Source organism: Lutra lutra, chromosome 16, assembly GCF_902655055.1.
Source record: "Lutra lutra chromosome 16, mLutLut1.2, whole genome shotgun sequence".
Classification (NCBI taxonomy): domain Eukaryota; kingdom Metazoa; phylum Chordata; class Mammalia; order Carnivora; family Mustelidae; genus Lutra; species Lutra lutra.
Window position 1 is genome coordinate 17,048,825 of NC_062293.1, and position 27,752 is coordinate 17,076,576.

Genomic DNA, 27,752 nt, shown 5'->3' on the forward strand with positions numbered 1-27,752 from the left:
GTGGACAAGATGCTGGAGGCAGGCGGGGTGGACAGGGCGGGGTCTCATGGTCTCAAGTCTGGTCTGCATGGGGACCCTGTCAGTCCACAGTAGGCACTGCTTGTCCCCCTCTCCTGCCCTCCCCCCTCCACCCAGGATCTTACCAGCAGGACCAAGATCATGGGGCCCTGGTAGATGTAGTCAGTGTACACCCCTGGCCTTTTGCCAAACCAGCACCTAGAAAGCCAGAGAGGGGAGGTAAGGGGGGAGGTCATCTGGGTCCAGGGCAGCAGCATGGGGAAGGGCAGTGCTTGGTCAGGACAGGACTAGGGCTGGAAGTCAGGATCTGAGTGCCTCGATTCCAACCCTGGGAGAAGGTCAGGATCCCACCACAATGCCTCAGTTATTCCATCTGCAAAATGGGCAGACAGCACTCTCTATTAGGAGATGAAAGCTGGAAGCAGGCAATGTGGCAGGGAGGGGGGGGTGGAAATGACCACTGAGTGGGACAGGCAAATGTTCAGCACACCACTGCTCCCCTGGGGCTCTGCTGGGGCTCTGGTGCCTGTCACGCAGGCACCTGTCACGTGATGACTGTCATGCAGCGAGCCCCCAGCAGCCAGTGATCTCAGAATCCCTTAAATTGCAGCCCGAATGACCCCCAGGCAGAGATTCCACAGGTTTCACCTGTTCAAGAGGCAGAACTGCTTCTCATTTTCTTGAGTTTCCCTCCAACAATCTCTTGGGGGATCTGGGGAGTGGGTGGAGGTGAGGCACAGGGGAAGTCCCATGTCCTTGTGCGGAGACGATGGCCCTCAGGGGATGCACACCCACAATACCTAGATCTCATGATGCTTCCATAAACCAGAAACTGAGATTTTTATGTGAAACCTCTTTGAAACAAATTCAAGGTTTCAAAAAGCACTAAGTAGGCCAAATACAAGCTAGACCCCAGGTGGAATTGTTAACCCCAGGGTGTTAACCCCAGGGTCGGTAAGTTAGTTCTTCCTGGGGTCTTACACCTGGATCCCTTCTGCTGCAGTGTCAGCACCTTACCACTAGATGGGGCTCCAGAGCCATTCAGACAGACTGTTAAGCCAAGGGTCCTGTTTCCTCCAAAACACACTGGGCAGTTTTTTGAAACCTGTTCTTCCTGCCTCCCCTGTACTCGCTTGCACACCTGCAGGCACAGGCACAGTTGCCCACGGTTTATGATGCTCCTGTGCCAGGACCCAACATCTCCAGCATGACCTCAAGCCCCCAGGGGTGTCTGGCAGCTGGCCACCCTCCCTTACCCTGTCGGCTGTGCCAAAGGCAGAGAGAGCCAGCCAGGTCAGAGTCAGGAAGCATCAGCCTGGTAAATATGAATATCATTTTCCAGGCTTCTTGTCGAGCTTAGTGAGGTTGTGGCGGCCCCTCCCCTCTATGGGGATGGGAAGGAATTGACATTGACAGTGGGTTCCTGGTATGAACCCACATTTTCTGCCTTTCTCTCAGTGATTCTCAGTCTTAGCAGCTAAAAACCCCTGTACCCAGGACACACTCCAGACCAATTACATCCCCTTCTTTGGAGGTCAAGCCTGGGCGTTGGTGCTTTTTAAAGTGTCCTGGGTGATTCTAACGTGAGCCAAAGCTAAGAACCACTACAGCAGAAATCTAATTTTCAGGGGCAATTGGGAATACCCGAGACCAGAGTCACCTCGGGACTTCAGAGCTGGGGGGACTCTGTGAGATCATCAGAATTCATTTCTATTAAATCCATGGAGTCTTTTGTTAAACAAGGCTTAATATTCATAGAAAACATTTCTATGGCCTTTACTATGTGCCAGACACTCTTTTGAAGGCTTATTATTATATGACTTCTGTCATCTCCATAAAAACCCTTTCCAGGAACCAATTTTACTAGGATGCCCATTTTATAGATGAAGAAACTGAGGCACAGCACAGTAGTTAGCCCGAGGTCATAGAACTACTTAATGAAGGGGTCCACGGTTCAGAACCTGGGCCGTGTGACTCCAGACACTGCCGGTAGACCTTATGCTGTTCGTGAAATCCCAAGACAGATCAAGGAGCCTGGATCCGGCTGTTCAGCCAGCCCCACCTCGAGCACGGCACTGCTGGAACCCGCAGATCGAGTCTCGCCCCCAGCACCCTCCCCTACATGGATGAAGAAACCACGGCCTGCCAGGGAAGGTGATTTGGCCAAAGGTCCTTGGGGAGCGTCAGGCGGAGCTGGGATGGGATCCTGGACCTCGGGGCTCAGGGGAGGAGGGGACTTACTTCTCATTGTCATAGTACAGCTTTCCGATGGCCCAGGCCACGATGATGGGGAAAGGCACACCTGGGGAGAGACTGGCTGTCACAAGGCTCATCAGTGGGATCTGGGGGGCACGCAAGGCCTGGAGGAAACTCATGTGGTCCAGGGCCTTGAGGTGGGCAGGGGTTCCCCTGGGTAGAGCTCGTACTCATGCATCCAATTTGCTGCAGGCCACCCCCAAGTAGGGGCACAGGTGCTCACCTCGACCCACGCCCTGGACCTGGCCCTGGGCTTGCAGGCCCCCTCGCCAGCTGGCCAGAGTGTGGGTCCTGGGGGGGAGGGTAGCCCAGCCTGGGGGGAAGGGGGAAGGGAGAGGGGGGATGTGGCAGGCTCACCCCAGCCAATGCAGATGAACATCCACTTGCGCAGCCGGTCGGTGGAGTAGGTGAGCACGATGGCCGTGTGCAGGTAGCAGCCCTCCCCGAACATCCAGAAGAAGTTGGTCACGTGGAAGTAATTGTAGGCAGCAGTCACCAACCTGCACCAGCCCTACCACCCCCCCACCCCCCCCAAGCCGAGATGACACTTAGATGGGGGCGGGGGGGTGGCAGCAGCAGCACCCCACCCTGGGCCTAGGGCCTCCTCTCCATAGGATGCATGTACCCCGCCCGCCAGGGAACCATCCAGCCTCAAGGCCTGTGCCCCACCCGTTTTCCACCAGACCCTTCCTCTGACCCTGGGGCTGCCCCTCTAGGACACACCACGTTGCTCTGGTGGACCTCGGGGCTCATGGTGAGCTGGACCACAAACCACGTGGCGTTGCGCAGGATGAAGGCGGAGATCAAGTTCCAGTGGATGATGTTCCTCAGGCATCGGATGCTCCTGGGGGTGAGGGGTGGGGCGGCGGCAGAGTGGGTGATGTGAGCAAGGGAGGGGAGGAGGGCGTGAGGGACAGGCCACCAGCATCCCTCCAGCCCAGATGGGTGGATGGGGAAACTGAGGGCAGGGCTCACTGGCTAAGTCACAGCGGGAGGTGGCAGCAGGGGCTCTCCTGGCAGGGCCTGCCACACAGCTGATGCTCTGGGAACTGGGGGCTTCTTGCTTGCTGGGGATGCCCCTCCTCCCACAGCGCCCCTCCTTTCCTGTAGCCCCAGGGTCAGAAAATAAAAAGTTTCCAGCGGGATGCCTCCCTCCTAGCATGCGGGCCTGACACTCAGCTCCGACTCCCACCCCTCTTCCTGGCGCGGCCGGCTGCAGCCTTGGCAATAGTTCTGGGCCCAGCCAGGTTCGAACCCAAAGGGCTCCACCTTCCTGGCCTTCTAGATGGGTGCATCTTGGCGTGGGCAGTGTGACACAGGCAAGCCTGGGCTTTAGCCATCCCCTGTGGCCCTGGCAAGGACTGGGTTCAGTGGGGGGGGGGGGGGGGCAGAAGTGGCCCTGCCTGAGGTTCCAAGGGACCTGGGACTTGTTTTTCTGTCACTTCCTCCCACTGAGGTGAGAGGACAGGGCCCCCCCCTTGCCAGCAGCCCCTCACCCAGATCTGCCCCTTGAATCTTCCTTCTCTACCCAGCTCAAGGCCTGGGGCCAACGCTGAGTCTTTCTCACCTAAGCCGCAGAAAGAGGACAAAGGCCACCAGGAGGGCCACCAGCGAGATGCAGTGGCCCAGGTAGTTGATGATGACAGCAACATGGTAGTGTACCTTGCTCTTCTTCTGGGGTAGGAGAGAGGTACAGGGGTGAGACTCCCACACAGCTGCACCCCTGCACCCACAGGACATATGAGGACTGCCCCCTTGGGTAGCCGAGATGGAGTTGACCATACCAGGAGTTACTGCCCTGCCAGAGCCCCAGCTGTGTGTCGAGCGTGGCCCTGGGAGCGGGGCCGTCCAATGTGAGACTGTTGTCTGTGTGTCTGTCCCTGAATCCCACACTCTGCCCGCTGCTCCATGCTGTTGGACGAGTGCTGGCTGCCTGGGCTCTGCACACCACACAGGGGGCCCCACTCAGTGCGCGCAGCTCCCACACTCACATTTCTGTCCTGCCCAGACACCAGGAGGCCATTCGAGGTCCCTCAGCCTGAACTACCTCTTCACCGGCATGGGCAGACTGGCAGACTGAGGCTACCACTGTGTCCTCCACCCCACAGTGGGGACCAGTGGTCCCCAGTGCCCAGCTTTAAGCAGACAGCAAACCCCCCTCACCCCTTCCTAGGTCCCGAGAGGGCAGGGCCCAGGAGCCAGAACCGGGCACGCAGTGGGCTCCACAACTGTGCATGAAGGAAGGCGAAATGGTTGTTGAAAGCAGATGGCTTTGCAAGGGCGGGGGGAGGCCCCCTGTTAGCACCTCCTCCCCTTACCCTTTCAGGGTCTGGAGTGGGGCCAGGCCACGAGGATGCACAGACCCTGGCTAGTGGTAAGAAAAGGGCAAGTTCACGAAGGCTTTGTTCAAACTTTCAGGGACACCAAGGAACATGTGGCCCTCCACAGAAGTTCCAGTCAGAATCCACGGACATCAGAGCTGGTCCTAAGGATGGAGTCCAGCCCCACTCTTCTTCCAGATGAGGAAACTGAGGCCCAAACTCTCTCATCCAAGCACAAAGGACGGACCTCTGCAGCGGGTCACTGAGCCGGCCTCTGAGAAGAGGCCGAGCCCTCCCTCCCCCTCCCCTTCCCAGCGCCCACCACACCCCTTCTGAAGGCATGTCCTCATTGAGGAAGCTCTGAGGCCCAGAAGGCTCGGGAAACTCTGTTCTAAGACGCTGATTTTCCTGGCAGAGGCTTTCAGGAACGTGGCAGGAAATCACATTAGCAACTCAGGCTCTGAAGGGTTGAGACCCACTGAGGTGTACATGGAGGCAGGCAACAGAGAAAGGCAGACAGAGAAGCAGGAGAGAGAGAGAGAGTGAGAGACAGAGGGGAAGGGGGGCAGACGCTATCTATGGCCACCATGCAGATGGGAAGGGTCTCTGAGTGCCTGCCAGTAGAGGCCAAACCCGAAGGCTCTGGAAGATACGCACACACGGTCTGTCTGGAGCTGGGACCTAATTTCCTTTCATTAAATTTTCTTTGCAAATCTATGCTGCGAGGCCCCCGGGTAGTAAGAATTCCTGAGGAGCTAGAACAGCTTGACGCCCCAGCTCGTTCGCTGGCCCAGGTGGGCACGGCCAGCCGGGTGTGCAGGGAACCCCTTCACCACCGTGTGCGGTCAACCCCCTCCCCGACCCCTGAGCCTGGGTCATTAGGTTCCAGGTGGGACGAGCGGGTCTATTAAGCACCTACTGCATGTCCGTACTTTTCTTTCTCATGACGGCCCTCAGAGACTGTCCTTCTGTCTCTGTTTTTCCAGCTGAAGAGGCTGCATAATCGGCCCAAGCTGCCTGGCCAGCAGTGGCAATCCAGGTCTGCACGACCTCCTAGACCCCCTCCTCCCCTGCCCCCCTTCCACACTGTGGCACATTTCTGGGAGACAAGCGGAGACTGAAAACAGAGGCGCTCCCTCGGCCCAGCGCCCAGGATCCCCGAGGACTGCTGCAGGGTGGGTGGGGGCGAATGAGGGGTTTTCTCCATCCAGGCCGAAAGGGGAGAACAGGGCTGACCCATTCAGGGGGCTGCCTCTGCGTGCCTCCCTCGCCTGCCACATCAGCCTGGTGCAGTCTGAGAGACGGCAGACGGCAGACTGCCCGGGACACGGCAGGGCCACCCCAGGAGATGGCCAGCCACACTCAAGAGACAGCTGACACCCTTGAAGCTGGTCAGCAATAGCCTGAAATGGGGTCAATGGCAGCCAGAGAGAAGAGCCAGCAAGATCCTAGGAGCCACCCAGCGACACTCCAAGAGACCCTACGATGCCCAGCGAGACGGCCACTGTTAGCAGCAGAAGCAGCTGGGACAGCTGGAGGACACATGGACACAGCCAGTCCCTGGGAACCTGACCTGCACTGTTCCTGCTCGGCATGGAAACCGGCTGGTGCCGTGAGGAAGGGGTCACAGGTTGGCCCTTGGGCAGTCCCACTCTCAGTGACCAGGATCCAGTAAGGAATTAGTGCCCAGTCAACTTCGACCGGACGCTGCAGGACACACCTTATCCCAAGTGGCAGCTGTGTCAGACCTATCCTGATGCCTTTGCAGGATGACTCTGAGTGCTCGCTACCGCCTCCCGCTGCTCCCACCAGGGCCATCCCACTCTGGGGCTCCCTCTCACCAGCAGGTTTCCAGAGCTACTCCCTCACCCGACCCGACCCGTGGGCACTCCTGCAACTTCCTCTTCCAGATGTGGTCCCCAGCATCGCTCACCCGGGAGCTTGCAGGAATCTGAAGCCCCGCCCCAGACCCTGAGTCTGAATCTTCATTTTAGCCAGAAGCCCCAATGATGCTTAAGCATTTCAGAAGCTCTGCTCCAAACAACACGCTGTGAGCAGCGAACCCCAGCCCAGAAGCCTACACCCCTGAAACCGTTTCATATGTGTCAAGGTGTGTGCCCTCCCCAGATGTGCCTGGGCTCCCCAGCTCAGCAGGGTGTAGGGGAGGGAAGCAGAGCAGGTGTAAGTGGCAGGAGAGGTGGGGGTGAGTCTGGGCTTGGGTGTGGGGGGGTAGATGTCACTGCAGTGAAGGGAGACAGTGTCTAGGGGGGCTGATATGGAGAGTGGGGGCCAGTGTAGGGTGGTACTGGGTGTGGGGGCGGTCAGTGCCATTCCCGGGGTTGGGTCATCAACAAGTCAAGCTTCGCAGGTGGGGGCTTGTCCCCTGGTGGTGGTGGTTGTAGGCAGTCTTCTCCCTGGCCTGGCCTCTGGGCGCCCTCACGAATCCATTATCTGCGATCCCTTGGGGCACTGCTGCTTAATTAGGGCTTAGCCCGCCCTGAGCTGACAAACTGGCTGCTTCGTTAATTGGCTACTTTTCTCTCCCTCTTCTCAGTAGCTCTGGAGTGGATCGGGAGCCTTGAGAGTGGGGAGGGGTCTGGCGAGGCTAGAGGCTGGCAGAAGGGAATGGCATTTTCAGTAATTAAATTAATTGATTACCCAGAGTGCCAGGCAAGCGGACTGGCAGGGGCTGCCCGGGAAAGGGGTGGGTGGCAGCCCCCACCAAGTTGTAACCAGAGGAACACCAGAGAACACCAGAGTGCACCCAGAGAACACCACAGAACACCCCCCACCCAGGTGTACCCGACAACCCCCCTGACCCCAGGTGAGGGGAGAGGCAGAGGGATGGCGGATGGATGAAGCGCCCTCCCCAGACCAAGACGCAAGCAGATGTGACCCTCTCTCTCCTGGAGGCAGACTCTGTCGCTCTGGGCCCTGTTACAGATGAGGAAGCTGGGCCTTGGTGGGGGTAAATTGCCCACGCAGGGTCACACAGTATGTGTGCTGGAACCAGAATCCAGCAAACCACCCACATTCTGAGCCTGTGCTGTTCCTGTTACTCTGCCCAAGAGGGGACTGCCCAGACGCTGGCATTGTCCCCCGTCCTCCTTCTCCCCCTCACCCTGCTGGCAGAGAGAGGGCGACACCTCTGTCGTGGCAGAAGGAGTGGGAGCTTGAGGGTGGTGTCCCCCGTCAGCCAACTAGGAGGATGGAACTTAAATTAGAGCAGGAGGGATTCGGGTGAACCATGAACTTCCCCTGACATTCAGGGGGCTCCAATGCAGGGGAAAGGCAGGGAGCAGCTGTGGTTCTCAAGCTTTGCTCCTGTTACAGGAGGCAACAGACAACTGCTCCCCGGTGGCGGGTAGGGGTTGGGGGGGATGGTGATTTGTTTTAAGCTAGGAGGCTGGCGAGCTGACCTGTAGTTGGAGATACATCATTGCCTCAGGTTCTGCAGTCCCCGCAGGACAGAGTAGGGTGCAGTGGGGGGGTTGAAGACTTCTCACCTTGGCGATGCGCCCCACCCCCAACGCCCCTGCCACCACCCTTTCCCTATGGGCGTGACCTGTGGCCTAAAATTTGTCTGCAGCACTGCCTTCCCTTTCTGCACATGAGCCACATCTCCTGTGTGCCGGGTAAGGAGTTCCTCACCGGTTGAGTGGTCTTCTTGTCCACCCCTGCCCCAGACCTTCTGGCCCAACTATGTTTCCTGACCCCACTTCCTTCCCCCAGTCCCTCCTAGGGGTGGGGATGCCTCAGGTGCAACCCTAGGACTTCCCAGGCTGGCCCACCGTGTGGGTGCTTAGCCCCCTGCTCAGGTCTGGGGGGGCCCGGGCCAACCCACCGTGGCCTGCGGGGAACCATGAAGCTGGCCTGTGAGTGGAGATGCCAGCAAAACTCTCTCCGGCATCCTTAGGAACTCATGCTCCCAAAACAGCCCATCAAAGCACGTTCCATTCTTCTAGACTAAACTGTGCCCTATGCCTGCAGCTTCAGGAAGGAGACAGTGGAGTCCCGATGGCTCAGTGACAAGAAGCCAGGCAGCCAGGGGAAGAGGGTCACCAAAGCACCCAGGGCCGGGTGGGGTGCAAGGGGAGGAAAGCTGTTCCTCCTCCATCAGCTTGACCTTGCACAGAGCACCTGGTGGGGGGCAGAGGCGAGCCTGGACCTCAAGGCCCGGGTTCCAGGCTCTGACTCGTTCTGGCTGTGTAACCTTGTGGGAACCATTCCCCCTTTCCAGGCCTCAGTCTCCCCACCTGCAAGGTGAATGGGTTGCACTCGGTCGGAGTTATTCACCCCCCCCCCCATCAGAAGGTCCCCTGGGGCTCTTGTTAAAAAACAGATTCCCGGGGCTCCTGGGTGGCTCAGTGGTTAAAGCCTCTGCCTTCGGCTCAGGTCAGGATCTCAGGGTCCTGGGATTGAGCCCCGCAGCCCCGCATCGGGAATCTCTGCTCAGCAGGGAGCCCACTTCCCCCTCTGCCTACTTGTGATTTCTGTCTGTCAAATAAATAAATAAAATCTTAAAAACAACAACAACAACAAAACAGATTCCCAGGTCCTCCTTGCAGAATTTGACTCATGGGCGTTGAAGATAGTCCTGGGGCCTGTCTTTGAACAAGTGCTCTGGGTGGCTCTTCCTACCAGGCAGGTTAAGAGGGGACAGAGGGTCTCCAAGGTCCTTTCCAGTTTAGATCTGGAATTCTCAGGACGGTGTGGATCCGCCCCCTTCCTCCAAGACCCACATGCCCGGAGCCCTCAGACAGCTTGGGGTGTCCTCCCGTCTCTCCTCTGCCTTCTGCTCACTCATTTCTCCAGCTCCACGACCCTCCCCTTCCTCGGCACCCACTGAAAGGGTGTGTGGAGATGGAGGGGAGGGGGCACAGGGGACGGGGTCAGCTGCAACACTAGATATACTCGGGTCCCTGCCAAACGCCACCCTTAAGAGAGTATTCATTGCGGCGCCGTTGGTAATAACCAGACTGAGAATAAAGATTGGTTAAATGAATGATGGCACGTCTGCCCAATGTGGTATTATGAAAATGTAAAAAAGAATGAAGATGTTCTTTAGGTACCGATCTGGAACCATCTCCAAGATGGATAATCATATGCAGAAAGCAAGGTGTCAGACGGTGTGGAGAACAAGCAACATTTGGATAAAAAGAAAAAAGAACACCTATATATATGCCTCTCCTAGGCAGACAAGGTGTTTGGAAGAGCACCCAGGAAACTGGCCTTGTCCCTGGGGAGGGAACCTAGTGGCCAGGGCAGGGCGGGAAGGACCCTTCTCTGTGTTCCCATTTGTACCTTTTGAATTTTGTATTATGTGTAAGCACCACCTTCTCAAAAACATTTAAATATTTCAAAGGCTCTCCCAGGGCTTTTTCCCTCTGCTCCCCGCCCCCCACCCCACCTGGCCGCCGTCTTGGAGTCTGACACACAGCGCCCCCTGGCGGGACCCGGACGTACTGCGCAGGAGGGTGGTGTGCGGCGAAGGGACGAAATTCGGTCCCAGGGAATGCAGGTGGAAGGAGGGAAGGAGCAAGGACCCAGGTGATCTGTGTCAGAGCCAGCTGCTGCCCTCTTGGCTCAAACTCCCTTGGGGATGGCTGCTCGCAGCCATGATGCTGGGCGCCTGTGCAGCGGACCCAGACCTGAGCTGGGGCCTGACCCACCGTCCACACGGGCAGCCTCACCTCCCCACTGAGGATCTCCTGGCACTCGGAGTAGTTCACGCGGGCGGCCCAGCTGCCATTGGCCAGGCACTCCCTGTAGCCGTTGTCTGGAAGAAGGAGAGAGAGTCAGAGTCACCCATGGGCTCCTCTCCCAAAGAGCAACCCAGGCATCCCGTCTGCCCATCAGTCCGTCCATCTACCCACCCATCTGGGTGAACACAGGGGCCTCCTTGCTGGGTGAGGGACACTGGGGTTGAAGCTGAGGAGAGGGTCTTCCCTACTACCCCCAATTTCTTGCCTCTTTCTGCTCACTGGCCCCAGTAGGGCTGCCCATGGGCTGTGGCTCTGCCTCCCCAGGCTGCCATGATCGCATTCCTGAGACGGGCCCATGGGCAGGCTTGACTAGCTAGCTGGGGCTGTTTCCTTACAAGGCCTTATGTGGCCGCAGATTACGTGGTGGGTGCCCTTCGGAGAAACGTCCTGCCTTGGCTTCTCCCATGGTAGCAAAAAGGATGGTGAGAGCTGATGAGTCAGTTCTCCCTCACGAGGCTGGGCACACTCTTGGTGGAAGGGTACGCAGTGACAGCTTGGGTGGCACACTGAAATGACGCTTTTCTACGGTGACTACCCATGGAGAGGTTTCCCATGGGGGGGCGGTCCTCACATGGCAGTGTTTCCCATGGGGTGGAGCTCACAGGGCAGGTGTTGGGGAAGGTGCTGGTGGCATTTCTCTAACAGCGGGATTTACGTTGGAGGGTGATGTGGTGGGTGCATCCATGGTGGAAGTCTCTTAGGACAGAACAGGACAGGAGGCAAGAGTGGACTGGGGGATGGCACGGGGGTGGGTCTCCCGAGATCCACTACAACCAGCTCCCAGCCTAGCACAGGGCGTTTGGGGAAAAAGACCGGAGGACGGCCCAGGGAGGTGTGGGGGCCCATGCAGCCACCAGACTGGACTGGGGCCCGGAACCTGCCACCTTCTAAGGAGATGGGGAGGAGCCCTGCGATCTGAGATTAGGCCTGGCTTCATGGCTCTTGGTGGCTGGAGCTGTACAATGGGTTCCTTCTACCCTCCCTCCTGCCTGCACCCCTGGCAGGCACCAGGGCCCTAAAATCCAGTAGGGAAGGGGCCAAGGAAGATCCAAATCTTGAGTCTTTTCTCCTTTGAGGATGGAGGTCGCCATCCCTTACCCTGTACCCTTAGGCATTGGTGGCTTTAAATATGTTTCCTAGAATGAACTCTGGCCCCGAGTCCAGGCAGCACTGGCTAGAAGAGCAATCAATCTTGAACTAGTCCTGCTACAGGCCCTTCCAAGGCTCACACTGACCCTCACGCCACCTCCCCACCCCGGCAGGGCTGCAGGACGGCTGGGGAAGCTGCCTGAGTCCCAATCTCTGAGCCCGGAGCCCAGCAGGGGCAGAGTACCACATGGGAGACAGAGTGGGACGCCCTAGGCCTGGCTCAGGGCTGTTGGGCCACAAGAGTGAGCTCAGCCAGCCAGCCTCCTGAGCCACTAGGCCCCTCTTGTCATCTGTAAAGGGAAGGGCTTGGGCAGCTGATCCCCCAGTGGGCACTCCAGCCCAGACCTGCCTCTCGGCTGGCAACAGCAGGACAAGAGGGAGACGATGGCATGGTGGGTGGTCAGGGGGAGATGCTGCTGCCTCCGGGAAAGACGGAGCCATGGTCTGACCCTGAGGACCACAAGGCTGCGGCCTCTCTAACGTACTCCCGGCCGCACTGCTGAAAGACTGCTCAGGCCACAGCGTGCCAGTGGGAACATGAGGCTAAATGCATTTTTAAAGTTCTGCTCAGCTTCCCTTCTCAGCAGAGTTGAGCCCTTGGGCAGAGTTGGCAGGGGAGCTGCTGATTCTCTCCTAATTGCTAAATGAGGGATAAGCTACCAGAGGGCCAAGGGCTCAGTGACTGGGATTTCAGGAAGGTCTGGGAGGAGGCAAGGAACAAGGGGAATCCAGTGTGTCTGCCGTGGACGGGACATGCCTGGGACCCAAGGCCACTCTGGAATGTCTGCAAAGAAAGGGCTTTGGGCAGAGATCTTGTTGGAAGAGGCATGGCGGGGGTGGGGTAGGAAGAGGGGGGATGGTCTTGCTTTAAGAGAGGCAGCGCCAAGTAGGGTGAAGAGCGTGGCCCTCAACTCAGGCATCCCGGGTTCAAATCCTGGCGCCACTCCTTCCTAACCGTGTGACCTTGGGCGAGTCACACAACCTCTCAGCTTCCTTATCCGCAAGACAAGAATAAGCTTCGCAACATCTCCTGCCTCAGAGGCTGACTGGGCATATTTAGTTCACATGTGCAGAGTGCTTGGAGCTCTACCTGGCCTGCGGCATGCTCTATTATTTTCATTATTATTGTCTTTGAACTCTTTCTTATATAACCTTATCTAAGATTCGGGACATGTTACGTATCCCTATCAAAGGGGGTACTGGTGGAGGCTGCAGGAGATGCCCCCTTGGTTCAAGCTCCCCTTTCGTGTCCCCTGTGGGGCGGGAGCCTGGAGCCCCTCCAGGGGGCCCTGCTCTGGAGGGAGCAGGCTTCGGTGGGAAGGGAGGAGGTGGGTGATCCGGAAAGAAAAGTAGCCCCCCTCCCTCCCCGCAACAAATCGTTGCCAGGGAGGATGCGACCTCCTTGTCTTTAATTGCTGAGCTGAGCAGTCCTCCCGGAGAGTCTCGGGAAAATGGATATTTTTGGAAAAGCTTCCCATCCCTTTGAAGATCAGATGTAGCAGGAGGGAGGGCGTTAAGGAGAAGGTCTGGAAGTCCTGGCAATGCCTCATCAGTAAATGAATTAATTAGTGCCTAATGATTAAGTACAATTCTGGGCTCCCAGGCACCACTGATTACATGGGTGTGTCCCTCACTTTCTGGCACTGGGGGCACCTGCGAAGGGAGAGTCCTCCAGACCTGGCTTCATGTCCAAGGAGCATCACCCCCAGCACCCCAGGGGCAGAGAGCTCCTCACCTAAACCTCCCACCCATTCTGCAGGTGGAGAAACTGAGGCCTGGAGAAGGCAGTGCAGAAGGCAGAAGGCAGCTGGTTCCTAAGCCAGTTCCAGGTGGAGCCAGGGCTAGAACCCCGGACTCCCGGCTTGCACTTAAGGCAGCGGCTAATCAGCAGCTCGTACCCGGGCACTGACATCTTCCTTGGGGTCATGTCAAGTCACCCTTGGAGACAAGAGTGGAGTGAGCTCATGCGGAGAGGCAGGGCTGTAGCCACAGAAAGCCTGGCCAGCTCCACTCAGCAGTGTGGACTTGACCATGCAGACAATCGGGAGTCACAGACGGGTTGATGGGAAACCAGAGTCAGAGAGCCGGTGCCTTGGACTGGGGCAGTGGCTCTGGGGATGGAGGGAAAGTCCTTCTGGGAGCAGCCTTGTGGCACCCTGCCAGGCACCAGCCCCTGGGAGCCCTGCACGGACTGGGCACACAGCACCAGGAGTGGAGCCGTGGCCCTGTGACCCTGTGACCTTGGGCAGCTGTCAGCCTCTGCCTCCATTTCCTAACTGTAAAACGGGTCCTACTATATTGGAGGCTGGTGGGTGGCACACGCCAAGCTCTCTTCTTAGGTCCTTCTGCCTTTCCCCCTACCTGCACTTCCTCCCCACCCCCTCTTCTCGGGTCCAAGAACTGGTTGCAGACATAGGAGCCTGTGTGGTCTGGCTGTTCTAGCTTCCCCTGGCCCTCCTACCCCTCCTGGATTGCAGCCACCCACCCGAACACCCTTAATGTAGCTGGTAAAGGAGAGGGGGCAGGAGGAGGAACGTGGGAGCTCTGAGCTGAAGCCGAGCACTCTGGCTTTCTCATTGTCAGACCAGGGGCCAAAGGGCCATAAGAGGGGGAAAATATGTTAAGGTCACTTGGCAAGTCTCCAAGTGAACCACCTGGGGTCTGGTCACCCTTGGCACCCCCTTGGGACTCAGAGGCCAGGCTCACTGACCCCAAGAACCCACCTAGGTACCCCCCAGCCCTCCCTCTGACAGGACAGGGCCCCTGGCCTGCAGCTGCTGCTCTCTTCGTAAGCAGGAGCTGTGAGTCATTGACAGGGGAGAGCAAATTAATTCTGAGGGTGACAGGTGGTGTGACAAGGAGCTGCAAAGCCTGAAGGTGGAGGTTCAGGAGGCCCAGGGTCTCGGGGTAGCAAGGTGTTTATGTGGGGATCAAGTATCCAACAGACCCTGGGCAGTCCTCCCTCGCCCCACCAGCCCCAAGAGCCTGCATGCGAGGCTCAGCCCCCTGCCTGTGGATTTAAAACTGCGTCCCCCACCTCCTGGCTGCAGGGCCCTGGATGGACCTCCTAACCTTACTGAGCTTCAAGTGGGGGCAATTCTGATGTTTCCTGCTCTAGCTCATAGGGCTGTTCTAGGCTTATCCTGACGAACCCAGTTTGTCAGACAGACTTGCAGGCAAATTTCAGCTTCACCTCCTACCAGCTGGTGACCTTGGGCAAGTTCCCTAACCTCTTGGAGCCTTGGAAACCTCAGTGTGTTATGAGAACCATAGCGTTATGTACAGCATCACCCAGGGGTATTGTGGGAATCAGCGGTAGAGAGCACAGAGCTGGTCTTGGGTAAACAGTGGTTGTATCCACAAGACGTACTACAGTCCTGTCGTCGTCAGGATTATTTCCCCCACCTCCAGCAGGTCCCAAGCTCTCCCCATCCTGTCCCACCTCCCAGCAGAAGGTCTGCCCTTCCATAGGCTTCCTTACTTGTGGTGTTGTAGCGGACACCGTAGAAATAGGCGGGGCAGGGTCGAACCACCAGCTGCCCCGCCGGGCTCCGGGGCCAGCAGGTACCAATGAGGTCCACGGAAGCATTGCACTGCAGTCCTGGGGGCAGAGACAGCTGGTGAGGCAGGGCGAGCTCCCCACTCCAGTAGCCTCCCCACCTCCCCACACGCACACAACAGCTGGGAACAAGATGGGAGCAATGAGCCCAGTGTAGAGATGATCTCATCTCAGGCAGAGGAGCCATCAAGGAAAGGAATCTGAATTTGATGCTACGGCACTAGGGAGCTGGCTTGGGTTCCAGAGTAGAGGAGGAACAAAGACAGCTGAAGGTGGTGTTGAAAGCTAAGATCTTGACAAGCATTTAGAGAAAATCCCGGACATACTTCCAGTCCTCCACTCTGTAGCCTGAGGACACTTCTCTCGGTCCCTCATTTGGTAGAGATTGGACCTCTAAGACTTCACAGTCTGGAGCAGCCCGGAACAGACCCAGTCAGTCCTCGATCTAGCCCCCTGCACACATTGATGGAACCAGACCACATCCACTCTGACTCTGTGGTGAGGAAGCGGTTAAATGAAGCTGGCCGTGCTCTTCCCTCGCTTGAAAACCACATTCACTGAACATGCAGTGTTTGCGTTTGGACTGTGCTGGGCCCTAGCGGAGGATTGACGGAGAAGGGCGCCACAGGGAGACAAGAGAGGGAGAAACCACCTAGGGGGAGGGGAAAGGACACTGAACTAATAGTGTGGGACACTCACTTCAGACGGGCTCTGCTACTAATTTGTTGTGTGACCATAAGCACGTCGCTGGCTCTTTAAGCTTTTGTGTCTTTATTTTTTTTTTTAAGACTTTTATTTATTTATGAGACAGAGAGAGCAGGGGGAGGAGCAGAGGGAAACGGACAAGCAGACTCTGCATCAAGCACGGAGCCCGATGAAGGGCTCCAGCCCAGCACTCTGAGATCATGACCTGAACCCAGGCCAAGAGTCAGACGCTTAACCAACTGAGCCACCCAGGAGATGGACCAGCCTTTGTGTCTTTATAATAAAATGAAGAGGTTGGATCTGACCAGAAATTCTTAATCTCAGTCTACTGGAAGCTTTAAGGGTTCACAGAGACTCTGAAATTAAGTGAAAAAATTGGTGTATATATGCATCTTAATTGGGAAAGGGACCGTGGCTTTCATTAGATTCTCAAAGAGATCTATGACTCCAAAAAGATGTCAAAGTCCAAATATTTTCCAAATAGTCAAATATTTTCCCTTAATTGAAGAGCACTTTGGGTTTTTTGTTTTTTTTTTAAAGGTCATTTGTTTGTCAGAGAGTGGCAGGGGGCAGGGGAGAGAGCAGGAACAGGGGGAGTGGCAGGCAGAGGGAGAAGCAGGCTCCCCTCTGAGCAGGGAGCCTGATGTGGGACTCGAACCCAGGACCCTGGAATCATGACCTGAGCCGAAGGCAGATGTTTAACTGACTGAGCCACCCAGGCATCCTATGAAGAACTCTTTGGAGTGGAGTGTGTGCATATGTGTATGTACGCCTGTCTCTTGGGGCAGAATGGAGGCCACAGGAATGCTTCTGGAGGGTGGGGAGGCTTTTAGTCTCCAGGGAGGGGGGTGGGAGGCTGGGCCAAGGATGGCCTTGGCGCCTTGGCACCTCTTCCCCTGCCTTTGGGTGCCCCTATTCCACAAAAGGCCGGCACACCAGTCCTGTTGGGACCCAGTGTGCCCGTCCCAATGGGAGAGGGTGAGTAATTCTTGGGACAGGTGCAAGAATGCACAGACAAGCCAGGAAGAGCCACGAACCAATGCAGAGGCCACTTCTTCAGGGCTGGGCGTCAGCATCGGCCAAGCTCTGGCTGGGGCCCACCTGCCGTCTCTTCCCCATGTTAGCCTGATCTCAGTCTCTCTGGAAACAGCCCAGGGTTAGATGGACGTCCTTCCCCTGCTGGATGCTGGGTGATGCCCAGCAGTCCGTGTACCCAGTGCTGGTTTTTCTTTCTAATCAAAGCAATCCATAGGATGTTCCTGCAAATCAGGGCTTGGAGCAGAGGCCTTGAGACCAAGAGGTTTAACTGAAAGAGAAAGAAATCTGGGTTGGAGCTTCATGGACACGGGGAGCTGGCAGGCTCTTGGTGTTGTGCCACAGTACAGCCTCTGTGAATGGCATCATGGTGTGGTAGGCAGGGGGGTGGGTTGGGCAGGGAGGAAAGCAGCTTGCGGTTGTAATCTCTCATGGGTCATGCCACTCGTGCTGAACCACTCGTGCTGAGCCCAGAGGCGGGGGGAAGCTAGAGGCAATTGGCCACAGGGAGGGGAGGATAATATAATGGACCATGCTCTGGTTTTCAAGGCCCATCATCATCTATCTCTTCAGTCCTCATCCACCCTGCAATGTCATCAGTCCCTTTCTACAGATGAGAAAACTGAGGCACAGGGATGTTAAGTGACTTGCTCAAAGTCATGGGTCAACGAGTGAAGGAACCAAGAAGTATAGCCAGGTGTTTTTGACTTTAAACGGCGCGCTCTTTCTATTATGCCACATTTTGTGCCAATAAAGGGAGGAGAGAAAGCCCAGGAGGCAGCGGGGAAGGGAGCGACAGTTTTGAGGTCTGTGTGCTAGACATGTGCCAGGTACTTTGCATAGACCTTCTGATCAAATGATATCATTGTACCTTCTCAGACAGCTGCTCATTCATTCATTCACTCACTCATTCATTCACAGTGTCTCCTGAGCTGGGCGCAGAGAATAGCAAACCGAACGTCATGTGTGGCAGCACCTGGAACTTGTCTATCATGCTCTCTCAGCGTAGGAGCTGCCCTCCACCCTCCACCCTTCCTTTCCTCTCCCTCTCTCTCCTACCCTGGACACTTCCCCAGAGCCCCTTTGGCAAGAAATAGAGGGCCAGGCATGGCCGGGCACCAGCCATAGCCAGGATCAGACTAGAGCCAAGGCAGAAACCAATTACTAAGCAGATGGCCTTTCTGACCTTGATGACCATGCAGCAGCTAATGGCTGGAGCCCTGACCCACCAGCAGCTGGTGGGTAGGTATGGGAGGTGGAAGCAGGCAGAACGGACATTATTTGCCTCTCCTCTGGTACGGATTAGGGTTCCTTAGCACCTACTATGGGTCTCACACCACCTGCCGTGGTGAGTGCTAATTCTCTCCAATTTACAGGTAAGGAAACTGAGGCCCGGGCAGTCAAATTGTTTATGCAGAATCACACAAACACTAAGAGGTAGAAGTCGGGTTTGACACCTGTCCCGGGCTCTTCCCACGGCACCACAGAGGCCCTCATAGCATTTGGTTGCACAGTTTCTAGCCCCTGCTGCCGCCGTGCCTCTCTCTCTCTCTCCCTCTCTCTTCCCCCCTTCTACCACCCCACCCCACAACTCACAGAAGGCTGAGTGGGGCGGAGAGGGCGGGTAGGAAGCAGGGTAATACTAACATAGACGTGACCTTTACATTAAGAGCCCAGAAAATTCTGGACAGAATGAAAATCTGTGTGCTGAGAAGGGAAGAAAGGGAGGGGCAGGCTTTAGAATGAAGGGTAGAAGCCTCACTGCCTGCCGGGTGGGCGGGGTCCGGTGGAGGGGCGTAGCCATACGGGGGCGTGGCCAGAGGCACAGGGCCAATCAGGAGCTGCGGCGAGGCCCGGTCTTGGAGACACCAGCATTAAAGTATGGGGCGAGGACTTGGGGTTGTAGGGAGCGGGCTGAGCAGTAAATGCAGGGTGTTAGAAGAGGAAAGGAGGCTGGAAGAAGAGGGGCAGGAACCCAGAAGTCGAGGGAAGGGAGGAGGCTGCAGAACAGGGCCTCAGGGGCCATACCTGGCGGTGGGCGCTGCCCAGCAGACCTCCCAGCCCGACTGCCTCGAAGGCACCTTCCTGCAAAGTGCGCAGCCCTTCACAGCTCACGCCGGGATTTCAGTTCACCGCGCTGTGGACACGCGGTCCCTGGAGATCAGGCAGAGCCCGGGTGTCCAAAGGGGAAGGGTGTGTAGGACTTGGGGCGGGGAGAACCAACAATTGCAGAACACTACTGCTTACCAGGCTGTGTAAAGGGTCCTTCTGGAAACCCAGGCCACTCATTCAATCCATTTAACCACTTGAAGAGAAGAAAAGGGGATGGGAGCAAGTGGAGAAGGAGAAGGAGGGGGAGAGAGGAAATAGAAGGAGACAAAGACACGGAGAAGAAAACGGAAAGGCAGACAGAAAGTCAGGAAAAAAAGGTACAGGGAAAAATAACTCTAGAGGTGCTGGGGGTGGGGAGGGCACGGATCTCCTAGGTGGGAAGGGGAGAAGGAAGGTAGGGAAGTCTGGGTGTCCCTCAGCATCGGGGCTATAAAGACCTAGAGGTCAGGGTTGTTGAACTCTAATTCTTGAGCCAGTGTCCCCTCCATTTGTCCCCCTGGCATAAATGCCCAATCCCTCCTGCTCTCCTGGGGGTTATTTTCCCACTTGGATAGCATAGTTGTGGGGTGAGGAGCAGTCTGGACAGGAGTAAACCAGTCTTGCAAAGAGCTAAGCTGATTTACCAGCCAGAAGCAAAAAGCCTGAGCTACTATTACCGTCAACCCCTCCCCACACCAAGCTGTTCCAGGATGCCCCTCCTGGCCAATTAAGTCATAGATGGGGAGGAATAATGGCTTTGCTCTTTATTCAACAAGTTTTTACTGACCACCTAAGAAACTTTTTAGGAGCTGGGGACACAGTAATGCATAGGAATACAGTAATGCATAAAATTAGTGCCCTGCCCTTAGTTGAGGGTGGGAGGTAATGGGTGCAGCAAACAGACAGACAGACAGACACAGAGCTGTTAAGCAGTAAGAAATGCTATGAGGAAAAAGCAAGCAGGGTAAGGAGATAAAGAGTGCCAGGACTGCTCTTTCAATTTGGTGCTAACATTAAAACAGAGACCTAAAGGGAGTAAGAGAGGGGGCCCTGTGCACATCTGGGGGAAGAGTGTTCTAGATAGGGGGAACAGCACATGCAAAGGCCCTGAGGCTAGTGTGTACTTGGCATATCTGAGGTTTTGACATTCGTATCACTTGGTGGCTTGCCCCCTCCTTAGGGAGGCGGCTAGGTCCCTTAAACGTTTTTTTTTTTTTTTTTTTCTGGAAGCAGGGGGGTGGAGCCAAGTGGACTAAAGTAATGCGTAAGACTAGTCCTGTGGCTTCCTCCATCTCCAAATGCACACACTGTGATGTTTGTGGGAGCACTGCGGTTAGACTGTCCCAAACCTGTGCCAGTGGAAAGAAGAGGAAAGAGGAACAGTGTGGACAGCTCCCTCTTGTCTCTGACAAAACCCCTGCTGAGTCAGGGTCCTTAGGGGGACCTGTTTTAACAAACCCAATGAGAACCCTTTGAAGGTGGCCTACTTAATGCTTGTGCACAATTGGGCATGGGTTTCTCGCCTCAAGTAGATGACATAATTCCTTTCCCAGCAGGCTCAGTGTCCAAAAGCACCCAGCAGATCCTTCTGTCGTAGAGAATTTCAGAAGAAAATCAGAATCTGGTTCCAGTCCCCAGTTATTTTGGGTGTCCCATCAGTGCCCTCTGAATGAACCAAAGGAGGTGGGCACCTAGCCGCAGCCCTGCAGTTGCATGGTTTAGCTTAAGAGAGGAACTCAGCCAAAGCTGCCTATAGGGAGAACAGCCAGGCGGCCCAAGGACAGTCTCTGAAACAGACACGCTTGCCTATTCAGAGGAAGGCACTGTTGGGATGAAGGGGTTGGGGCTCTGCCTGGGACTCCGGCATGGAGAGTGTGGCAGAGGGCAGGCAGAGAGTCCTACTCTTGTCTCCACCACCTTGTGGCTGAACTGCCTCTTTTATGGCTGGGTACAATGGAAAGATACCTTTGCGGGTGTGTGACTCATCAGGACAAGTGGGTGGGAGCCTCCTGTCCTGTGGGTTTGTGAGCTCTCCATTTTTGCATTACTGGCACCTAGTAGAGTGTCAGGCGCATAGTAGGTCCTGAAGGAAATTGGGGGCTGTGTGTAAACCCTGTACAGATGTGGGAAACTACAGGGGTGAGAGGCCACATCTGGCCCTGGGGACGATGCCTCTCCGGGCAGCCACGTATGTGGTGGCCCATTTAGTTCAAATCTTGGGGCTACTGTGTGTGCTTGGGCAAGTTACTTAACCTCTCTGAGCCTTAGGTTTCTATTCTATAAAACGAGGATAAAAGTACTTCCTGACAATATTGTTATGATGACTGAATGAGATTCAAGTACTTAGAATGGTGTCTGACACACAGTAGGTACTAAATAACTATTAGCTATCACTATTAACATTCATGACCTTAAGACAGGGGGTAGGAAAGAAAGAATCAATGGTATGAGTTCATTTGCCTCTGATGTCATTAGTCAATAATTCTATTACTTTCTGGCATTGTCATATTAATGCCATGATTTTATGATCTGCCAAGTCTGTGATCTGTCACATGACAGAGCTTTGACCCTGGGGACCCACCCTCTCCCTGCTCCTGGCATGTGAGATGACCCCCAAAGGCCCCAACTCAGTGCCAGCCACCCCGGCCAGACGCCCAACCATCTGTCCCAGTCCCTCCACCCCACCCTCACCATCTGTCTCTACCAGTGCCCATCGGCCTGGGTAGGTCTTGGCAATGGAAGACAAATAGCTCGTTCTCCAGGGCTCTTGTGCGGTGATGGATTGTATGCCATGAAGCCCGCCAGGCTGGGCTGGGCGGAGGGTAGGGGCACAGAGTACAAAATCACCGGGGAATGAACGACATTCATCATGGCCTCTTGCCTCCAAGGACAGGTGACACCTGCACGGGCTCACAGACGTCACTCCTCCACACACAACGAGCAAGTGGATGGAGGCTGACCCAGCCCCTGTGCATGGGGGACTGCGGGCAGGGCCTTTCATCTCAGACTCAGCCCCTGGACAGGTGTCTTCCCTCCCTGTCTCTCTCCGCTAGAACTCCAGACTCTTGCTCAAGAATTTTCCTATTCCCCATGGCCTGGCTTAGCCAGCTTCACAGCCCACTGTTCCAGGCTCCCAGTAACCTCCCCAGGATTACTGTTCTTCCCTCCTCACGCCTCCCCTGCCATTCCACCAAACCCACCTGCTGGTCTTGGGTCAGCTCTAGCTTCGGCTCAGAGCACTAGCTCTTCGCTGCCAGTTTGTACTCAGAGTCTCTCAGAGAGTCACTGTGAAAGTGACTCCTTCAGGAAGCCTTCCTGGATTCATACCACCCCTGATCTATCCTCCCTGCCACCTCTAGTGTAATGAGCCATTCATGGCAAATGCCGTCCCCTCACTGCAGCTATATACAGTTCACACTTTGGAAAGCCTGCTGATGTTACCAGCAATCATACACGGTGCTCATCAGTGGCATGGCTCTCTACAGTTTGTAACAGATGGCCACAAAACTCAGTCCATTTAGTTGTTACAGATCCCTGTGGCAGGCGCCACCCCTCCCCCAACTTTATAGCTTGGCCAAAGTAAGGCTCAAGGGGGTCAAAGGCCTGCTCATCCCTGGGGCTGCTAAAGGGGGCCCCTAGGGCAGAAGGACAAGACAGCGCCACGGTGAACATGGGACCTGGTTGGCCTTCTCCAAATCTGGGGCTCTTCCGCTCCCCCAGGCTCCTCCCACAGTGAAGGCCCAGTAGGCCAGGCGGCAGCTGCCCTGAGGCCCAGGCTCAGAAGCTCATGCCTCCTGCTTCCCTGCGGGCGCCCTGTGGCCCACTCTCTGTCAGCATGCGCCTGGTGCTCGGTTTCCCAGGGCACGTATTTGTGTGTTTGACTCCGGACCAGATAGTGAGCCCCTCTTTGTCCCCCTCATGCCTTCCGGGGGGCCCAGTGCACAACAGTGCTCAATGCACGAGTTGGATTGAATCAAAGAGAGACCTGAAGAGGAAACCGAATCACCGAAAGCAAGCCTCCTGAAGACCTTCCAGCGCTGGGCCCTTGGCTGGGCCGCAGCCTTCCCAGGAGCCCTGCTTCAAGTGGCCAGGGCAAGGGTTCGGGGTCCACACCCTGAAAAGTCAGAAAAGACCCGGCCTTGGACGTCATAGGCCTGACTCTCCCATGCCTTGGTTTCCTCACCTGTACAGACGCTGAGTCTTAAACTCTCATGAGAAGAAAGATAATTCTACAAAAGGACTTTGCAAATGGCGTGCTCGTACAAGTTAGGAGTAATATTTGTAGTTATGCCATATTTTCTACAGAGCAGGTATAAAGCCAGGCTGCCTTGCCTCCAACCTTGGCTCTGGGTCTTACTAGTTTTTTTCCTCTATGCCTTGGTTTCCCTAGGTGTAAATGAAAATTGGGTTACTATCTCTCTAGTACTTCTAAGAGCGCCGGATGTGGAGTTAGCACCCAACGGGTTTCTGGCAGCAGAGGACAGCAGCCCCCCTTCCCCACCATGGGGACCCGAGTCACAGTCCAGCCCTTGGCTCCATTGGTTCTCACAGCAAGGGCTGGGATGACTCCCCCATTGCCCCCCCCACGGCTGATGCTGGGACCTCACAGCAGCTCTCCTTCCCACCAACTTCAGGACCCTCCTGAGCACAGTTCTCTACAGAGGGGTGATGAGCTGCATGGGGTTTGGGAAGGGAAATCTCTCTACTCTTCCTGTCTTGGGGCAAGGCTCTGTGTACAGAGGATGGGGCTGTGGAGACCTGGAATCTTACATGACAAGGGGACGGAGACTCACCAGAGACGTTGCTGACCAGGGACAGGCTTTCGCAGTGCTGGTCCTGGAAGGAGGCGGAGATTGGGTTCAGCCCCAGCAGGAGCAGGGCCTGTGGACACAGAGAGGCGAGGGACTCCATTAGACCATGTGGGGAACTTCCTGCTTCCCCTCACTTCCTGCTCACCCCAGCTTGCCCTCCCCCTACCCCCATGTCCTCTGTGTCTGGAAGGTCTGGGGCTGCCCTGCTCTAGAAGGGCTTGGAAGGGAAGTGGGTAACAACAGTAGGAGACTAGATTCCCGGGACGATGGTGAACCTGGTTCCTGAGGGCTGGGTCTTTGTGGAGGCTGCGCCTGAGGAAGGCTGAGGCTGTGCTCAGAGGACTCCCATCCCCACCCAGCTAATCACCAGTCCCTACATATTCGGCCTCATCCTTCACAAAGCCTTTTCTATCTGCCACGGATCTTACTTGTCCCTGGGGCTGCGGTGGCTGTCTGTGTTTCCAGATGAGAAACAGAGGCCCACAGTGCTGAAGGGGTACATGTCTCTGGAAAGATGCCTGCCCTATTCCAGGAGAACTTTTGCCCCGTAACTTCCCAGGGGTTCCATGTTACTCTGATTCTAGAATTTCAGCCCACGTGGGAGGCGAGTGACAGGGTCCCCTTCAACTAACACCCTCACACAATCACTGTGTCCCCCTCCCTTGAGGTCACCCTCCACCACACACATACGGCTTTAGAGTCCAAAGAGCCCTGGCATCCAGGCCTGGTTTCACTGTATTGCTAGAGGCAGGTTACTTGACCTCTCTGGTCCTTATTTCCTCACTTGGAAACAGTCCTCCCTCCCAGGTTCCCCTGATGCACTATTGTAGGAGTCCTTTGCCGTAGCACAGCATGACCCGCAAGGACAAGCATGGAGCTCAAATTCGCTGACTACCTTCATGGACCGCCCTGTGTTTCAGGTCTACAAAGGGCACTCCACAGGTTTTTATTTAGTCATAGGTCAGAGGCAAGGCAATGGTCTGCCCTGGGATTTGAGGTTCAAGAGGATAAGAAGCACGTGGGGGGCTGGGGTATGGAGTGGGCATTGTAACGAGCCCCTCCTTCCGTTTGTTGGGGCGTGGTGCTGATGACCAGCACAGCCTCGTCTGCCTGACTGGGGTCCCAAGACAGGGAGCCTCACGGGAGGTGGCTCTCCACCTGACCACCCTGCTCCCTGCTCTTTCTTCCGGGGTCTCCTCCCTGATGCCCTCTCCTAGCGCCCCCTCCGCCCCGGTTATGATATCTCAGCCCCAGTCCATTTCCACACAGTCCGCAAACGTCTCTACAGAACTTCGGAAACAGACAGGTAGATCTAGACACTGTCTTGGCCACTTCCCAGAGGGGAACTGAGATGGGGAGAGACCTAGGGGCTGGTCCCATGGCCAGCAGGTCTCTGTGTTAGAACAGCACACAGCCTTGGTGCACAGCCCTCTGGGACCAGGGCGAGGAAAGTGAGGCACCCACCTTGGGTCCAAATTTTCAAGGGGTGCCAAAAAGACACATAATATTTTAATGCAACATTTTTTAAAACTCTAAATTAATGCAAAAAAATTCCACAATGAACAAAATATCAAAAACTTCTTAAGAAAGACAGGCTCTGTAATAGTGCTGGGCCTACTGGAGCTTGGAGTAAAAGGAACAATCAGGAATGATATTAGCATATCGTTTGTCTTCATTATGAGATTTTGGACACCTTCAAATTTTGTGCTTGAGGAGGATGCCTCACTTGCCTCATGCTAGCCCCAACCCTGCCCTGCTCTCCCCAAACTGGACATCCCCATCCCACCATTCCCCATGTCTATGTCCTCCCCTCACTTGGACTTCTCCCCACTCATCCTTTCCGGTCCTTAGGACCTTCTCCCAGTCCTTAGAAGCAGCCTGACCGGGGCGCCTGAGTGGCTCAGTGGGTTAAAGCCTCTGCCTTCGGCTCAGGTCATGATCTCAGGGTCCTGGGATCGAGCCCCGCATCAGGCTCTCTGCTCAGCAGGGAGCCTGCTTCCTCCTCTCTCTCTGCCTGCCTCTCTGCCTACTTGTGATCTCTGTCTGTCAAATGAATAAATAAAATCTTAAAAAAAAAAAAAAAAAAAAAAAAAAAAAGAAGCAGCCTGACCTGCGCTTTCCCAGAGATGAGCTTTCCTTGCTCACCTGCCAAGGATCTCCTCTCCCTGCCCCTCCCCATCAGTGCCACCCACCTTCCCCAGTAGCTGCCCCTTCTGCTCTACAGGCTCTATTCCCTTCTCTCCCACCTTCTATTCCAAGATGGAATCAAGTGCTCCCCCCTCTGGTCAGAGTCCATCCCACACCCCGCCTCCTTCAGGAATCGCCCCTTCACCCAAATGATTATCCCACACGTCCCCTCAGCACATGCCTGAGTCCTTTGTGGGCTTTGTTCTATTCCCTTGCTAGCACACTCCTGTCACATCGTAGGAGTCTTTCTGCTCTGACTGGGCCAAACTCCAGTCTAAGAAACATATCCCCAACCCTGTACCCCTGCTCTCTGCCCAGCACTCGGGACACTCAGCTAACTCGTTCATGGGACTTGCAAGTGATTAGAACAAACCCATTCATCTCTCTGGCCCCAAGGAACTTCCAACACTTTATTAATCAGTAATTAAACCTCGCAGTCCCCAGAGAGATGGAGAACTATCTTTACCCTCATTTTCCAAATGAAAACGCAGGAGAGAGAGAGGAGGAAGCCGCTAGACTAGCCAACAGCTCTTGCTAGTTAAGCAGAGTGTGTCCTTGCTGGCAAACCTGCATTGCTCAGCTCGCCACAGGGCTCTGTGCTGTGCCCAGAGAGGGACCGCTCTGCTGGGATGGTCAGAGGCCCCTTCTAGAAGGGGGTTAGGAATCCCTGCCCCAGCTGGTCCCCCCCACCACTGCCTTTGCCACCTCCCAACGCACAGACACACACAGAATGGAAGCGGAGCTCCCAGAGCCAATGGTCACAGGCCAACAAAAGAAACTGGAAATGCTCTATTTGAAAATATCAGCCCCCCACCCCCGACATTCCACCATTCTCCTAATCCTGAAACCCGGCTTTGTGCTTTGCGTCTTGGTCTTTCAAATCCCCCTTGAAAGCACATGCGTTCTATCCACACTGAATTACTTATCAATGCCCAGCCGCCAGATGGGGCGGGTGCCCCTCACCTTTGCCGTTGCGGTTCTTTGCCCCCCCTGCGCCCCTTCCTGGCCCACTCCCTCACCCAGTCAGCCCTGCAGTCCTCGAGAGCCAGTTCTGGAGGCCACCCCCACCCCCGGCCCCGCACTTTGGCAGCAGATTCCCCCCAACACTCCAGAGCAAAGCAACACGGTCACGGCATCAATGGACCAGGCTCCCGTGCTCGTGGCCACAGAGCCAGGAGCTCACGATGCTCACAGACGGAGCATGAACCCGTCTCAGTACAAAGCACTGCCTCCCCTCAGTTCTGATTATTGGCAAAGACACAGGCCAGAAGATCTTCGCTTCCTGCCTTAATGTCCTAGGATTTGCAGAGGAGCAGAGGGAATCCAGATTCATCATGAAACCGGACCAAACGCCATGCAAAGGGCAAATGGCAAGCCTGTCTGTCCCTGGCTGGCTGCCTGTAACCTTGACCTTGACATCGCACATGTGATGGTTCACAAAGTCATTCTCTATCAATAGGGTTTGCACTGTGCCAAGGAAAATGCTTCTTCAAATTCCTGAACCAACCCCTCCTCTCAGGAAAGCTCAGTTCTATATACAATCAGTATCTGTACCATGTCTTGCTCTGTGGAAGGACTTGCAAAGGCTTCTGGCTTATTCTTGAATCACACTTCCAGGAAAAGTCTGGAATGTTCCTGTATGCTTCCTCTCTACCGAACACTTTCCAGGTTATTGTTTGTTTCCTTCTAAGGCTGAGGGTTCTTGATCTGGGTCCACAAACACAAAAAAGCCTGTAAGGAAAGCAGCGTGTGGCGCATAATGACAACCATTTTCCCCCCGGAGGGTGCAGAGCTTTCTCCACAGCTCAGGGAGCTCTTGCACCCAAAGTAGACGGCCAGAGCTTACGGTGGATGC

The 27,752-nt window shown here is 55.7% G+C and overlaps 1 protein-coding gene across 2 annotated transcripts in view; it reads right to left on the reverse strand.

Annotated features, from left to right (window-relative positions):
• CRHR1 (corticotropin releasing hormone receptor 1) overlaps nt 1–27,752 on the reverse strand; it is a 52,027-nt gene that overhangs the window by 6,935 nt on the left and 17,340 nt on the right. For both annotated transcript variants that reach the window (XM_047708880.1, XM_047708881.1), the window contains exons 2-9: nt 23,693–23,780; nt 14,991–15,110; nt 10,289–10,374; nt 3,842–3,948; nt 2,998–3,118; nt 2,632–2,785; nt 2,260–2,320; nt 144–216 (exon numbers count right to left, since the gene is read on the reverse strand). In XM_047708880.1, coding sequence (XP_047564836.1) covers nt 144–216; nt 2,260–2,320; nt 2,632–2,785; nt 2,998–3,118; nt 3,842–3,948; nt 10,289–10,374; nt 14,991–15,110; nt 23,693–23,780 — 810 coding nt within the window. The remainder of the gene's footprint in view (nt 1–143; nt 217–2,259; nt 2,321–2,631; nt 2,786–2,997; nt 3,119–3,841; nt 3,949–10,288; nt 10,375–14,990; nt 15,111–23,692; nt 23,781–27,752) is intronic.